We start from the raw sequence: 16000 nt of genomic DNA, 5'->3' as shown, positions 1-16000 counted from the left end.
TTCTTAATATAATTTTACTTGGGATCAGCAAGAAACTAACACTTGATATTGCTTCCCTCGAGTGGGCGCCACAATATTTTCGCCCGAGGCCCTTAAGCCGGCACTGATCACATGAACCGTGATAGTTAGACAATCGACATTTTGTGCTGTGACAGCTGTAAATAAAAAACATAGTCAAGTAACAATGGACCACTACGCGAGTCTGACTCGCACTTACCAGGGCCCCGATTCTGCTATTTTACAATGGCGAATGAATTAATGGCAATAGGGATGATGACAATTTTTTTTTACAGTGTCATTCTTGTAGTTTTTTGTATAATAATGGATACGTATTTTTTAATTTGTTATATCGTTACGTCACAAGCCCCCTCTCCTAAACTTTAAAGCAGTTACTCTTTGTCAATTCTAGTTTTTCTGAAAAAGGAAAAAATACGTGTCTCATACTTTTCAATTATCTAACTGACTTTTTTTTATACCCAGTCATCCATCCCTATTGGATTAAATTTGCAATTATTCCTATTATCTTAAGCATTTTACTAATACAATAATTAGAAGTCGATCGTATTGACCTTGAGGATAAAGTCCTGCACAGAAATGCCAATTATTGTGTAGAAAAATTTTAAGAAAATACGTAAATTGTAATTTTAAGCTAAATTTCATTAATTCATCGGTTGTTGTAAATAGCACAATTGGGGTCCAGTGGTTTCTCCCCCTGATTAACAGTGGAGGAAAATATCTTGAGTAAATCTGGATTCTAAATATTGGCCTCTTGAACCCGCTAGCGTGGTGATCAATGCTCAAAACCTTCTCTATATAGAAAGAGGTTTTTGCCCAACAGTGGGATATTTAGAGGCTGTTATTATCATATCTTATAGACGTTATTTTGAGGCTGATGCCCAAACGTCGACCACGATAGGTTGACTCACTTGACTGTACAAAATGGCGTTAAAAATTTTGGTTATATAATGTACTAGCTGTTGCCCGCGACTTCGTCCGCGTGGTTAGAAGATGTAAGGTATGATTTATACCTGCTCTGTTTTTTCCACATTTTCCATTGTATCTTAGCTCCTATTAGTCGTAGCGTGATGGTTTATAGCCTAAAACCTTCCTCGATGAACGGTCTATTCAATAAGAATATTTCAATTTGAACCAGTAGTTCCTGAGATTAGCGCGTTCAAACAAACTCTTCAGCTTTATATATTAGTATAGATTTCGTAAATAAAAAATCTTGCAACCCCGTAACATCACAAAACCACCTGCTTCTACTAACAAACAAACAAATTCATCTATCAATAGCGAAATCAACAAAATCAACTATACTAACATCGCGCGTCAAAAAGCGAGTGTTGCCATCGACAAAAAATAAAACATCAGCACCCGCGAAGAAGGTATCTCAGAATGGCAACACCGCGAAAAAGATACTCGTGAGGCGTACACCGAAGTTTGTAAAGAGGAAAGGTAAAATTAAAAAGATAATGTTATTTATCTTTTTTCGCATGATCTAATTGCAGGAAATGATTTAAATTGTGTGTTTTCTCTTTCTATTAGATAATTGAAGCATGTTTCTTTTTTGTAATAAATAGTTGATATTTTTTTTGTATTCTTTTATGATATATCTTTTATCTTTTAGTATTGTTAACCTAGTGGACATTGAATTTTTGAATTCATTTGCGTATTACAAAGTATTTTTGAGTTAGTGATATTGGTGATTGATAAAATCTTGAAGGAAACCCAACCTGAGATTGTTGCAAGGGTGTGTTGCGTCACGTCAGATGTCTACGGGCGGTTTACACTCTGACACCAGGTTGTACATCAACCATATTGAAATAAGATTTGTTTTACAATTTTTTTTTAGTATTGCCGGTTCTTCTCAATGTGAATGACATTTTAGAACTGTGATATTAGGGGCATAAATAGTTACGTTTTGAAAGAGCGTTAGGGTCGTCGCACACGGACAATGTCGCGGCAAATGTTGCCCTGATGCTGACCACGATCCTCAGATATGAGGGACCGATACGAGAAGAGAGGGGGAAAGGGAGAGAGATGGGGGAAAGAGAGACAGAAATATTTTTAAGGGCTCCCGCACACGGGCCACCGGCCACAACTACACAACGCCGCTCCTGGCATAGAGAGTCGAGGTCGGTTATATCGCGTTTCCAAGAGAACTCTTCATAAGTCCGCGATAAAAACTATCCTGTGTTCTTTTTTAAGGTCAACTCTATCTCTGTACTAAATTTCATTAAAATCAGTTCAGTGATTTAGACGTGAAAGCGTAACAGACAGACAGACAGAGTTACTTTCGCATTTATAATATCAATAGGGACAAGAGTTCTAAAATAAGCATGGGTGTAGTGTAATTGTGTGAGCAGTAAGAATTAGTAGAAAACAATGCCTATTGGTTAAAAATTTTGAAAATACTTTTTGGTTTTTTAATTTTAATATTTCCAAGCATGGTAGAATATTGTCTAAAGTATTTATCTAATTAGGTATTATATTTTAATGTTAATTATACGTTAGTTTTATTTATATTTGTCTTTTTATCTACATATGTGGTGGGTAGCTATCCTCATAATTTAAGGAGACAGTAAATTTATTGATAATTTAATAAATATAAATGATTACGTGTTAAATCATTGTGCATGGGTAATTAGTTTATAATATTAAACATATTTTTATCAAGTTTTAGACAAACTCGTTTAGAAATTGTCTAGTTAGACTAGTTAGTTTTTTTCTTAATAATGATTTATTAGGTCTAAAATTAAGCCTCAATTATTTAGCAACAATAAATTATTAAATAAACTTGTTTATATGAAACATAAAATATCCTATCCGATACTTAAAACTAATAAAAAATCAGTTAAGCTAATCCTCTTATTCTTAAAAAAACAATTATATTAAGACGTTCTCAAAACAATTTAACGGCGACTTAAAACTGACATTTAATATATCATTCAAACTTACCTACTTCAGATTTAAAATACATGCATGGCATTATCATCTTAGTATTAATATAATATAGCATTTACACTTATCAACGCAAGGCCCCTATACCCTCAGCTGCTGTCTCCTACATAGACATATACTAATAAATGCGGACAACATCACATACATTGTTCTGAACCCAAAGTAAGTTGCTAAAGCACTTGTGTTATGGAATTCAGATACAACGAAGGTACCACAAACACCCAGACCCGAGACAATGTAGAAATGTGAATTTTTACATTGACCCGACCGGGGATCGAACCCGGGTCCTCAGAGATAGCGGCACCTTGAAACCAGTGCGTACGCCACTCGACCACGGAGGTCGTCAAATACTAATGGACATACCGCACACGTATAATCAGCAGTAATTGCAATTTAACTGCACGGATAGCCGAATGGTTGAGGTCACACGTCACAGGTGTTAGTTCGATCCCTGCGTAGGACAAGCATTTGTGTGATCCACGAATGCTTGTCCTGAGTCTGGGTTTGTATGTTTGTGTAATCACAGCGACACAAGGATTAAATTCTTTATTGAAGTCACGTGGTCTATACCATTAGGGAGCGTTCAAGTATTTCGTAACAATTTAGGGGGGGGCGGGGGGGGGGGGGTTAAAACGTTACGGTGAGTTAGAAGGGCGGGAGGGGGTGTTTATACAAAGCATTACTTAACTTTTTTTATTCTAGGACTAGGACTAGGAATTTAGAATGTTGCTAAACCGTTACCCTTTTCGTCTATGTTTTACGGGTAAAATGTAAAATGTTACGTCACGTTTAGGGAGGGGTACTGAAAAACGTTACGATGCTTCACATAGGGGAGAGGGAGGGAGTACGTCATACTTGAACGCTCCCTTAGGGGGGGGGGGGGTTGCGTTGGTAAGTGTATGAAAAGGCTATATAGTTCTGCTTGAAGGCGTTTTTAGACTTTTATTTAGCTTTATATATAAGACTTGTTTGAGTTAGTTTTATTGATGGTAATTGATAAATGGTTGTAATTGGAGAATTTATGGTCAGTGTTGGTTCTCTGTGTGAGAGGCCTGCAGTGGGACAGTTACAGGCTGGTGTTATTAACAGCTTCGGTAATGGCGCCCCACCGTGGGGCAGCGCACAAGCGTGGTGATCAATGCTCGTTCTCTGTATGAGAAAATTTGAAAATATCACCTATACAATGATGAGTCTTCGGTCCTTAGTCCTTCTTAGGCCCTTCTTAAAGAGACGCCTTTAAGCAAATTCAATACGATTGAGCGTAGTCCCAGTTTAATTAAAATACGTATAAGTTACTGATCGGCAAATCTTGTACCGCATAGTCAATGACACCAAAACAGCCGAAACTATGAACTTTTTGAATTATAATACCTATCGTGAGACTGATTCATTAATAAATGATGTAACGGTTTACTCACGTGTATTTATCGGGGGTGCCCGACTAGTTTCATGACCTTAAGGGCTCGGGTTGGGTCCGAGACTAGTCGGGCACCCCCGATAAATACGCGTGAGTAAACTGTTACATTATTTAATAATTAATCATCATTAATGTCGCTATTATAGCGCCACGCTATATACGCGAATTAATTGAACGTTTATTTCAGATTCGGCGGCATCGTCTTCGGCGGGAGAAAATACGCCGAGAGTGAAGAGAAAATATACTAAGAGGACGCCGAACCCTAAGAAGGATGCTGTGAGTACAATCTTTGTAATACTCTGACCCAACCGGAGTCGAACCCAATCATGAGTAGAGGCGCCATGTTCGCCAGTTCGACCTGGAGCTGATGGTACCTCGCCGTGCCATTAGCTTAAAGAAATCTATAATAATCTATATTTCCCACGTTTTTATACACTCACTTTTCTTGTTTGTTTGTCGTTCCGGTTGGATTTTTGTTACTAAATTTTGAGTCACTTCCCGATAAGCTAGCAGGCTGAAATAGTCAGTGTAGCTTCAAACCCGATGACAATGCGATTTGCAACTATAAAAACGGCTGGACCGATTTTGAAAAATTTTTAATGGACATTTAAAAACGTGGGTTTTTAAGATTTGTTTACATCTATTAATTGGTTATTATGTTTGTTACAGTCGACATCTTCAGAGAGGGTTAAGGGCAAGCGCGGTCGGCCGCGGAAGTCTGACCAGCTAGCCGCCGGCAACAAGCAGCAGCAACAACCTAGTAAGTGTTGGGGGGAGAGGTAGGATAGGGGGTCGTATGGGGGGGGGGTACCGCGGCCCCGGTACACGAAGGGCAAAGGAAGGAACGTGGGTGAGTTTTAGTCAGCAGGAGTCTGACACTCCCATCCGCTCAACCCAAAGCTGAAGGAGAAAGGTAATAGGTAGAGTTGGATATGAAGCTAGAAGTATTTTTTTTCTTTTTCTTCTTTTTTTTTAAAAACGACTCCCGCACTAAGGAATTTAATCCTTGTGTCTCGGGTTTCACAAACTTACAAATCACATGCACAGACACCCAGACTCAGGACAAGCATTCGTGGATCACACAAACGCTTGTCCTACTCAGGGATCGAACTAACACGTCGCGCTCAGTGGGTTTGGCGTGGCGACCTCAACCACTCGACTATCCGTGCAGTCAAATTACATTATGGTTTAGACGAACGGTTTAAATGTCAAATAAAACAGTTGCTGGAATTTAGACCTGCAACTACATATGTGCATAATAATTCAATCTTTGAAACCCTAGTTCACATAGCTACTTAGACCTTTGTTTAGTCCTAGCTACCGCATTAGGTTAAGTAACCTGTAATGGTAGATTAGTGTGATAATTAAATAAATAAATGTTGTGTACAAAATAATTAATTAACAGTTGCCAATAATAGTTGAGGTTAGAAGCTAAGAAGCTTGTGGAACTTATAAGCCCCGCACGTTGATATTGCGATAGAACTTTGTCACAATAACAGCCATGTGACGTCACTCACCGTAAAAACTACAGACAAAAATGTAACTACTTTAATTTGATATTAATTTACATAATTCTTTAAAAAATTTAAATTTGAATGAGATTTTTAGATTTTCTTAGCAAGTCAATAAGTTAGGGTTGAGGAGATAATTCATAATATTATTATAAATGCGACAGTTCGATTACGTCACCAAAATGGCCGCCAATCGCATACCATCGTGCGGGGGCTTATAAGCTATAACGGCGTTAATAATAAATAATTTAGGATACTTTTATTAAATTACTTTTATTAACTTCTATTATAGTGAAATAAAGCAAAAAAAAAAATGAAATAAACTTATTAATGTTTCGTCATTGCTCACAATTTTATTTAAATAAGACTTAAAATACCTATTATTAAAATCTCTCAAAAACTCGGACGAAAGAATATTTTTTTTACACGTTTTTTTATATATTTTTCTCTAAAACAAGGTGTCGTTTGTTACAGAGATCAGAGTAAGGAATAACCTGATGCCGATGAACGCGGAGCCGATCACCCTGGACAGCGACGACGAGCCCGATCTAGGTGAGTTCTAGACAGACTGGAATTATAGACTAGGTCTGGATACATGTTTAGATAAAACTATGCGCGGTCTCACGGGGGTAGCAGTAGCAGCTGTCAAACGACTTTTCCCGCTTTTTGTTAAGCGGTAGGGAGTTTCAGCGATCTAGGTTAGTTCTAGACAGACTGTCATTATAGCCTAGGTCTATATACATGTTGAAATAAATAAAGCATTCAATCAAAAAGTTATCTCGAATTTTAACGTACATACTTAGATAAAAGAAATTAAAAAGATTTGCGCGGTAAATGTTTTTTTTTTAATGAGTAATCATTAAATGACTTTTCCCTCTTTGAGTTAAGCGTAAGGGAGTTGGCAGCAGACTGGAATTATAATCTAGGTCTAGATCTATCAAAAGCTTTTTGCGATCTCTCCGGGTTCACCTAAGAGTATTTGTTTCTTTTTGAATGGGACATTATCAAATGACTTTGGGTTGGCGGAAGGGTGTTTCAGCGAATTAGGTTAGTTCTAGACAGACTGGAACTGTGGTCTAGGTCTGGATACATGTTGAAATAAATGAAGCATTCAATCAAAAAGTTATCTCGGATTTTACAAAGCACGCATTTTTTTCACGGCTAATGAGTACCCGCAGTATTATTTTCTTGCAAATTGTTGGCAAAATCAAAACGTTTTTTTTTTCAAATAATGTTATTATTCCTTGAGGCCCAGGACAGGAATCGTGGAAAGATTTGGAGGAATACCTTGCCCAGCAGTGGGACACAGTGGACTAGATAAAAAAATATATATATTAAGGAGTATGAAAAATATTATTATATTAGATTATTATGTTTTTGTCCAGGGTCTCCTAGCCAGGCATCGGACTCACTCAGTCTAGACGAGAATCTCCGCGCGCTCAGACACATACACGAGAAATATGCCAACATAGACAAGGTATGTATAACTATTAGTCAATACCGCGACTTTGTCTGTATATCCCCACGTTTTTATACACTCACTTTTCTTGTTTGTTTGTCGTTCCGGTTGGATTTTTGCAACTCAATTTTGAAACACTTCCCGATAAGCTAGCAGGCTGAAATTTTCAGGGTAGCTTCAAACCCGATGACAATGCAATTGACAGGTATAAAAACGGCTGAAATTTGGTATACAGATAATTTATAACCTGGATTATCATATGGGATAGTTTTAATCCAGATTTTTAGTTCTCGTAGGATATTTTTCAGCAAGTATAATTATTATAAAATGATGCAACGGTTTACTCACGCGTATTTATCGGGATCGCCCGACTAGTTTCGTACCCAACCGGAGTCCTTAATCATGAGCTGACGCGGCGGGCGAGCGAGCGTAACTCGATTTCGAATACGTGAGAAAACCGTTGCATCATTTAACAATGAATCAGTCTCACGATAGCTATTATAGAAGTATAATTATATTAAATTTCTAGGATGACTTGTACGAGGCGCACCTCCTAGCCGCCAACTTCAAGAAACCCCTCGACTCCCAGAGGAGGGATGATGATGAAGTGCTCTCCATCAGGAGTTCTGAAGGTATACTCCCACTGTTGGGCAAACGATTCTCCACATGTAATAGTTATACCAGCGTATAGCAGTAATAAATAAATCATAAAATAAATAAATAACTGCGGACAACATCACATACATTGTTCTGAGCCCAGAGTAAGTTGCTAAAGCACTTGTGTTATGGAATTCAGATACAACGAAGGTACCACAAACACCCAGACCCGAGACAATGTAGAAATGTCAATTTTTACAATGACCCGCCCGGGGATCGAACCCGGGACCTCAGAGCTAGCGACACCTTGAAACCGGTGCGTACGCCACTCGACCACGGAGGCCGTCAAACTGTAGTTATACTGCTGTATAGGCGAGGTCTGAGTATTGATCACCACGCTAGCTCACTGCGGGCGATCCTAGATTTTCTTTTAGAATCCAGTTGGCAGAGGAGCTCGTGGCTAAGCTATAACTGCGTAAGTGATTCGATCACAGGTTAAGCTATGCTTGACGCGGTTGGTCCGTAGATAGGTGCCATCTTTGTCATAACGAGTTCCTCCGTGTTTCGGAAGGCACGTTAAACTGTGGGTCCCGGCTGTTATTCCTACATCTTTGACAGTCGTTACAGGTAGTCAGAAGATTGAAAAATCTGACAGCCAGTCTAACCAAGGGGTATCGTGTTGCCCAGGTAACTGGGTTGAGGAGGTCAGATGGCAGTCGCTCCTTGTAAAACACTGGTACTCAGCTGAAACCGGTTGGACTGGAAGCCGACCCCAACATAGTTGGGAAAAGGCTAGGCCAATGATGAATCCAGTTGGCAAATTGCCTGTACATAAGATATGTTTCCCAGTATTTTCAACCAGAAAATTATCTATTTTGTTTTAAAGCTACTCTCGCTCTAAAGAATATAATCGTTGTGTCGAAAAAGCATCAATAAAATTGCGTTCATCCAGTTTAAAGTTCTGAGTTAAACATGAAAAGTCGGTTGAAAACCAAAAATCAGGCAATTCAAATGACCTTAAGAAATTTGCCAGTTGAGGAATAAACAATTCATAAAGTCCAAGTATTAATGATATATCTTTATCCCCAGGTTGCGCTTCCGTTAAGGAGCTAGACGCGAGGGTCGAGAAATTAGAAGACAGCTCCAATTCTGACTCCGATAGCAGTAGTTCAGGATCTGGTAAGATTAAGCCTAAAATCTTGTATTAAGGTATTTAATCCTTGTGTCGCAAGTTTCACAAACATTAAAGTCATTAGTCAACTTTACCCCATTAACCTGACCGTCGTTACCCCGTCTCGCAGGCAGTTCGAGTTCCGGGTCGAGTAGCTCGTCCAGCTCGGGCTCGTCCAGCTCGTCGGACAGCTCGGACAGCGAGTCCGAACCCGAGGACAAACCCAAGACTGAGCCGCCGCCAGCCAACCATCACAACGATGATGACAGGTGAGGGGTGAGAGGGAGAAATAGGTTCAAAGCTCATTATGGGCCCTGTTGGGCACTGCAAAAGTAGGAGAGAGAGGAAAATGCTAATTATTAAGTAATAGCTGTTGCCCGCGACTTCGTCCCCGTGGGTAGAAGATATAAGTTATGATTTATACCTGCCCTGTGTTTTTTACACTTTCCATTGTATCCTCGCTCCTATTAGTCGCAGCGTGATGGTTTATAGCCTAAAGCCTTCCTCGATTAATGGTCTATTCAACACAAAAAGATTTTTTCAATTTGGATCACGGGAGCAGTACTAATATTCGCCACAGAATTTCTTTGAAGTTCTTTATTTTTGATAAAGATTCATACCGTCGCTGCATCTTAATAAAAAAATACTTAGGAATGAACGTTTGAAATTGAATACTTGTCGTAGTTGTCGTATTTATTTTAATAAGGATTAGTACCATTTCAACAAATACAGCTTCGCAAAGAAGTTTTGTTTTGGAATAAAATTATTAGCCCAAAAAATGGTTGTGGTGAGTCAACCTTAAAAGATAGACATATGCTGTCTGATACGTTTTTGTAGATCTTTTTATTGTGTACAATATTATAAAACATTATTTTGATGTATCTCGTGTGGTTTATCCAGCGTTTGCAATGAAAGCGTAAAAAAAATTGTAAATACATTTGAAATCTCTAAAATTTACTAGGTTCCTGTACGAAAATATGCATAGAATGTACTTTTAAACATTCCTCATAAATCACTTTATTTATTGATAAAAACCGCATCAAAATCCGTCGAGTAGTTTCAAAGATTTAAGTAGTCAAGGGGAAATAGGGACAGAAAAAGCGGTCCTGTTTTATAATATGTAGCGATGTAGTATTATGATAATGTATGATAATGAGGATATGTATGATAGCTCGTGGCTAAGCTATAACCGCATAAGTGAATCAATCACAGGTTAAGCTATGCTTGACGCGGTTGGTCCGTAGATGGGTGACCATCTTTGTCATAACAAGTTCCTCCGTGTTTCGGAAGGCACGTTAAATTGTGGGTCCCGGCTGTTATTCCTACATCTTTGACAGTCGTTAAAGATTGTTAGAAGCTTGAAAAGATCTGACAACCAGTCTAACCAAGGGGTATCGTGTTGTCCAGGTAACTGGGTTGAGGAGGTCAGACAGACAGTCGCTCCTTGTAAAACACTGGTACTCAGCTGAAAACGGTTAGACTGGAAGCCGACCTCAACATAATTCGGAAAAGGCTAGGATGATCATGATGATGTAGTTTTATGATAATGTTTTAATATTATGTATCGCATATTTGTATATAATCTTCCTTCTTTCGTTGTATTTAGTCATAATTTTAGTCAGCATAGCAGCCACGTTGTTATTTTAATAATTTTTATTCATATTATTTTGCAGTAATAATCTGATGTATTAATTTTAAGCTAAACTTGTTATGATTTGGTTAAATTGTTTGTGAAGTAATCGTGCCTTATTTTTACAAGTTTCCTCACTTCTGGTTTTTTAGAATACTAATATAGATCGTGCAGAGAACAACCCAGATTGTTCTCTGCTCGATCCTACAGCGGCCCTACCTTCACCAAGATTTATTATTTCCACGTTATTATAAACTCACTTGTCTCTCTGTCTGTCAGTCTAACTCTGACCCTCTCAACGCAGATCGTTCTCCGCGTGATCTTACAGCGGCCATACCTCCGCCAAGTTTTATTACTGCCACGTTTTTTATAAACTCACTTTCTTAAATAAATACACTCAGATCCGAGACAATGTGGTAATGTCAATTTTTGCATTGATCCGACCGTCTGTCTACTTGACCGTCTATTTGTCTGTCTGTCGGTCTCATTCTGACCCTCTCTCCACCCAGATCGTTCGGCGCGTGATCCTACAGCGGTCTACCTTCTTTATTACTCCCACGTTTTTATGAACTCACTTTCCTGTCTGTCTCACTCTAAACCTCTACACCCAGATCGTTCTCCGCGTGGTCCTACAGCGGCCCCACCTTCGCCAACTTTTATTACTTCCACGTTTTTATACACTCACTTTCTTGTTTGTCTGTCTGTCCGTCTTATCTAATCCCCTCTTCACCCAGATCGTTCGGCGCGTGGTCGTACAGCGGCCCGGCCTCGGGCTCGGCCTCCGACTCGGACCCGGAGCGTCAGCCCCCGGCCTCCGGTACAGGCGCCGCCTCTCACGACGAGATCAGCGAGTCCGACAACGAGTCCGCTGACAAGAGCTTCCAGTGTCACGTCTGCAGCAAGTGGTACTCAACCAGGGTTACGCTCAAGTAAGTGATGATACAGGTTCTGAACGTAAATAGGAGAAGGAGAGTTTAGAAAGTTACTTATAGATAAAACAATGAATAAATTCCCATTTTTTTTACTGGGTAAATCATGGACTACATCCGCCCTGGTTAAGGCGGTGAGGTATACCGAGACTCTTGCCGGTCACCCTCCCCTTGTACCTGAGATCGTGGGGACGCGACGCAAACTACCGCGATCCCAGAGAGAACTAATTTCAACCCTAACACAACTACAATAACGTTCATACTCGCTTGCCACCAGGATCCACCGCCGCGTCCACCAGAACCGCGGCGGCGGCAACTCCCGCTCGCGAGCTCGGTCCTCCGACAGATACGAGTGCGACTGCTGCAGCGAGACCTTCAACAGGCGTGAGAAGCTGTGGGAGCACAAGTCAGTATACATGTGACACTTGGTATTCGTGACACTTGGTATACACGACACTAGCTATATGATACTTGGTATACGACTTATGAGATTGGACACTCGGTACACGACACTTGTCATACGACACTTATACACGACACTCAGGTTTATGACACTTGGTACGCGACTCTCGGTTTATGACACTCACGCGTCTTAAATTAATAGTTTACTATTTTATAACGTAGAAAAAAATATTAATGGGTTTCAAAATACTGTAGATATTTTTAAAAATGAAATTTAAAACTTTAAAAAAATTAAAGCAGTTCAAACGCCGCCATTTTGCGTGCTTTGCGTGACGTCACATGACACGTCCAGTGGGTGTTTACCTTAGTGTTTACTGTGGACTTTTCAGCTGATGAATACAATGTCGTGTCAGATGACGTCACATTTCGCTCGACCAATGTCGACGCGTTTCGGAAGTTTGAATTTCGCTCCCTTATTTTGCACTTCTGGAATATTTTTTTAGGGGTTTAAATAATAAGTAAATGAAAAAAGTCCTTTTTAAAATATTACGATACTTTCGAAATTCGAGAAAAAAATATTTTAGGCCATTCCAAATTCTATGCATATTCCCTATTGATATAAGACTCTAGGTATACGAAAGTTAATAAATGAAACTTAGCTCACGACACCCACTACACGACACTTGCTATACGCCCCTGTCCCCCGCAGGGCGGAGGCCCACCGCGGCGCGATGACGGTCCGCTGCGAGGTGTGCCGCAAGTGCTTCGAGGACGACGCCGAGCTGGCCGAGCACGACCTCACGCACACCGCCGACGAGAGGGCCGGTCAGTCTACACCTTATTATATACATAGTTAATAGTTAAATAGATTCATTTTAAGTTTATATGTAAGAGAAAAAACAATATTTATAGTAAGTATAAACTATACACGGTGAATTTTCAATCGTCTTACAAAAGGAGCCCAGTTCATGTATCCGACGTAAAATACCCCTAGGCGCGATTATTATTTTTTTATCATCAACTAAGACAATAAGTACGAAGAAAAATTAAACAAGAGAAATCTGAATATACTCTTAAAAATGATAAAAACGCCGCCGCCCGCGCCCCTCACCATTGTTACAAGGCTCGGACCGCGCTCGTAACTGAACTGTGTTTCTAAAAAACTACGAATTGCATCATAATGTTGAATAAAAATTGCATTTTTAATTTATTCAAATCTCATATATACCTATTTTTTTTATCATGAACGTGTTCTAGTCATTGGATACATGAACTGGGCTGCTTTTGTAGGACAACTAAAAAATCACGGTGTATATTTGTAGAGTTATATTTTAACTGTATCGCATCATAATTAAGAACAAATTTAGTCGTAGTTGTCCTCGTGACCGACAGGTCTCACAATTGTTACTATTAATACCTTTCAAAACCTTTATACATTGTGAAGAGCAAATAAAGTATTGATTATTAAATATAGTTAAACAGGCTGTCTCAAAACTGAACGATAATCTAAGACCGGATGAAAGGCCAAGTGATAACAGATCAGGGAAAAAATCCATATCACTCGCGGATGACGTAGCACGGCGTTTCAGGTTTAGTCAGTAAGAGTCTGACCGGTCGCGCTTTAAAACATATGGAGAGGCCTATGTCCAGCAGTGGACTGCTATAGGCTGAGATAATGATGTGTAATGAGACAGTATTTATATATATATATATATATATAGTCCTCCCTATCGTTTTCGATAACGGCGACCCTTGGCAATTCACCTCCTAGCGTGAGCCCTGATGTGACTGGCTAAACCGAGTTTGGATCTAAACACTCGGCCGCAAGCGCTGCAGTAAAGTTGACCCGCAGAATTGAGAGTATAGGTGTACGACGGCTTAGGCCTCTCTTTTTGGGCTTGGCGCTTGAGACAGTGTAAGTGAGCATGGTACCGCTGCAGGCCGCTGCCCCTCGTGCGGGCTCTCGTTCCCGCGCTACGAGCAGCTGCGGCGGCACATGGCGTGCGCGCACGGCGCGGCGCCGGCGGCGGCGGCGGCGCGCCTGCCCCACGCGTGCAAGCAGTGCGGCAAGAGGTTCTCGCACGCGCACTCGCTCACACGCCACATGCACAACCACGCCAAGCAGCTGTACCGGTGCGTCGTCTGCAAGGTGAGACACCATAGCGAGGACTGTATAGCAGAGAGACCATTGTGTGGGGTTTGACACGTTAACGAAGACTTTTAAGCCTTATATGGGGGGGGGGGCATTCAGGTACTTAGGGATTATGTAGAGTGAGATTCTAGCAAGGTCTGTTCAGCCGTATAATGGGGGGGGGGGAGAGAGGTGTTCAGATACTCAGGGATTATGTGTAGTTTGACACGCTAGCGAGGACTTCATAGCAGAGATTCTTTATAGAGGTATCCAGCTACGGGAGAATTGTGTAGGGTTTGAGACACTTGCGAGGTCTTTATGGCAGTATATTGGGGAGGGGCATTGACGAAAAATGGGATTCTGTACTGTTCTAGACGTTAGCGAGGTCTTTAAAGCATTATAATGGGGGGGGGGGGCATTGTGTGTAGTTTGAGACATCAGCGACGTCTTAAAAGCAGTATAATGGGGGGGGGGGGGTTACTGCTCTCATAGCAAAGGATCTTAGGAAGCGGTGAAGGGTGGACGAAACTGGGTGATGTCTAATGTAGTCAGACCTGTGAAAAGTGTTGCTTAGTAAATTAATTTGAGTAAGTGACTTTTGATTGTTGAACAAGGGGATTGTAGTGGGGTTTGAGACTTTAGCGAGGTCTTTTAAGCCTTGTATGGGGGGGGAGGGGGGGGCTGCGGTATCATAGTTTCCTGCCGGTTCTTCTCCATAAGACTGACATTTTAGAACCGTGTACCTAGAGTCATTATTGTAACGCTTTGAAAGTGCCTGGAAAACGTTCTACTTGAAATGAAAACTTTTGATTTTGGTGGGATTTAATGGGAAGTATGATAATGTAGGGATCTCGATGGCGTGCAATTCTAGAGGCCTATGTCCAGCAGTGGACGAATATGGGATGATGATGATTGAGCCTAGGGTTTTGCTTAAGTTGTAGATATTAAAAGAAGATTGTTAAACTCTTTGCTTTTGATATTTAGTTCAATATAGTTTTAGTAGAATGTAATAACAATACTGTCTGCCCAGCAGCCGCTACACTTTGCCCACTGCTGGGCTACTCTAACCCTCCACAACTCCGCAGGCCTCCTTCGCCCGCGCAGACCAACTGGCGCAGCATCTCAACAGTCATCTCGCGAACTACAAGCGGCTCAAGCCGTGAGTCTGGCAACACTACGGGCGAGTGCAAACCTACGTTATAACACATTATTATATTATATTAATATAGAGTTTTATTTATTCAAGACTTTTATTGAATTCAACCTACCTCTGGAAAATGTCAAGGGAATTTGAACCTTATATCTCACTCATAAGGGTGTAAAATTGAGGAAATGAAGACATTCATTTTGCTTTACCTTTGGAAGATATCAGTCATCTTAAAGAGAGTTTAGTTTTACTTTCTGTTTGCGCCCCTGTGTGTAGAGATTGACAGCGATTGTTTATTATGGCAGATTTCATTTGTGTGACAGTGACACACAAATGACAGCTGTGTTAGAACACAACGTCACTGTGTATTTACAAGGGTTACACACACATGGTGTCTGGAAAAGTTGAGTTGAATTGACTAATTATATTCTGGAGTAAATAAGAATTGAGAATGTAGTTATTGAATATCGAGTTTAGTGTACGTCAGTAACACCAGCCTGTAACTGTCCCACTGCAGGCCTCTCATACAGAGAACGAGCATTGATCACCACGCTTGTGAGCTGCCCCACGGTGGGGCGCCATTACCGAAGCTGTTAATAACACCAGCCTGTAACTGTCCCACTGCAGGCCTCTCATACAGAG

At 40.5% G+C, this 16000-nt stretch overlaps 1 protein-coding gene across 2 annotated transcripts in view; it reads left to right on the top strand.

The window, feature by feature from the left end:
* The window catches only part of LOC113508895 (zinc finger protein 37-like), a 28255-nt gene extending 12804 nt beyond the window's left edge, over nt 1-15451 (top strand). For both annotated transcript variants that reach the window (XM_026892064.1, XM_026892063.1), the window contains exons 7-18: nt 4569-4657; nt 5051-5141; nt 6367-6444; nt 7278-7369; nt 7881-7983; nt 9038-9127; nt 9250-9388; nt 11484-11678; nt 11956-12084; nt 12790-12905; nt 14021-14229; nt 15297-15451. In XM_026892064.1, coding sequence (XP_026747865.1) covers nt 4569-4657; nt 5051-5141; nt 6367-6444; nt 7278-7369; nt 7881-7983; nt 9038-9127; nt 9250-9388; nt 11484-11678; nt 11956-12084; nt 12790-12905; nt 14021-14229; nt 15297-15374 — 1409 coding nt within the window. In that variant the 3' untranslated portion in view covers nt 15375-15451. The remainder of the gene's footprint in view (nt 1-4568; nt 4658-5050; nt 5142-6366; nt 6445-7277; nt 7370-7880; nt 7984-9037; nt 9128-9249; nt 9389-11483; nt 11679-11955; nt 12085-12789; nt 12906-14020; nt 14230-15296) is intronic.
* Nucleotides 15452-16000: the final 549 nt, after the last annotated feature.

The sequence above is a fragment of the Trichoplusia ni genome, chromosome 3, assembly GCF_003590095.1.
Source record: "Trichoplusia ni isolate ovarian cell line Hi5 chromosome 3, tn1, whole genome shotgun sequence".
Taxonomy (NCBI): domain Eukaryota; kingdom Metazoa; phylum Arthropoda; class Insecta; order Lepidoptera; family Noctuidae; genus Trichoplusia; species Trichoplusia ni.
This window is presented reverse-complemented; position numbering and strand designations above follow the sequence as displayed.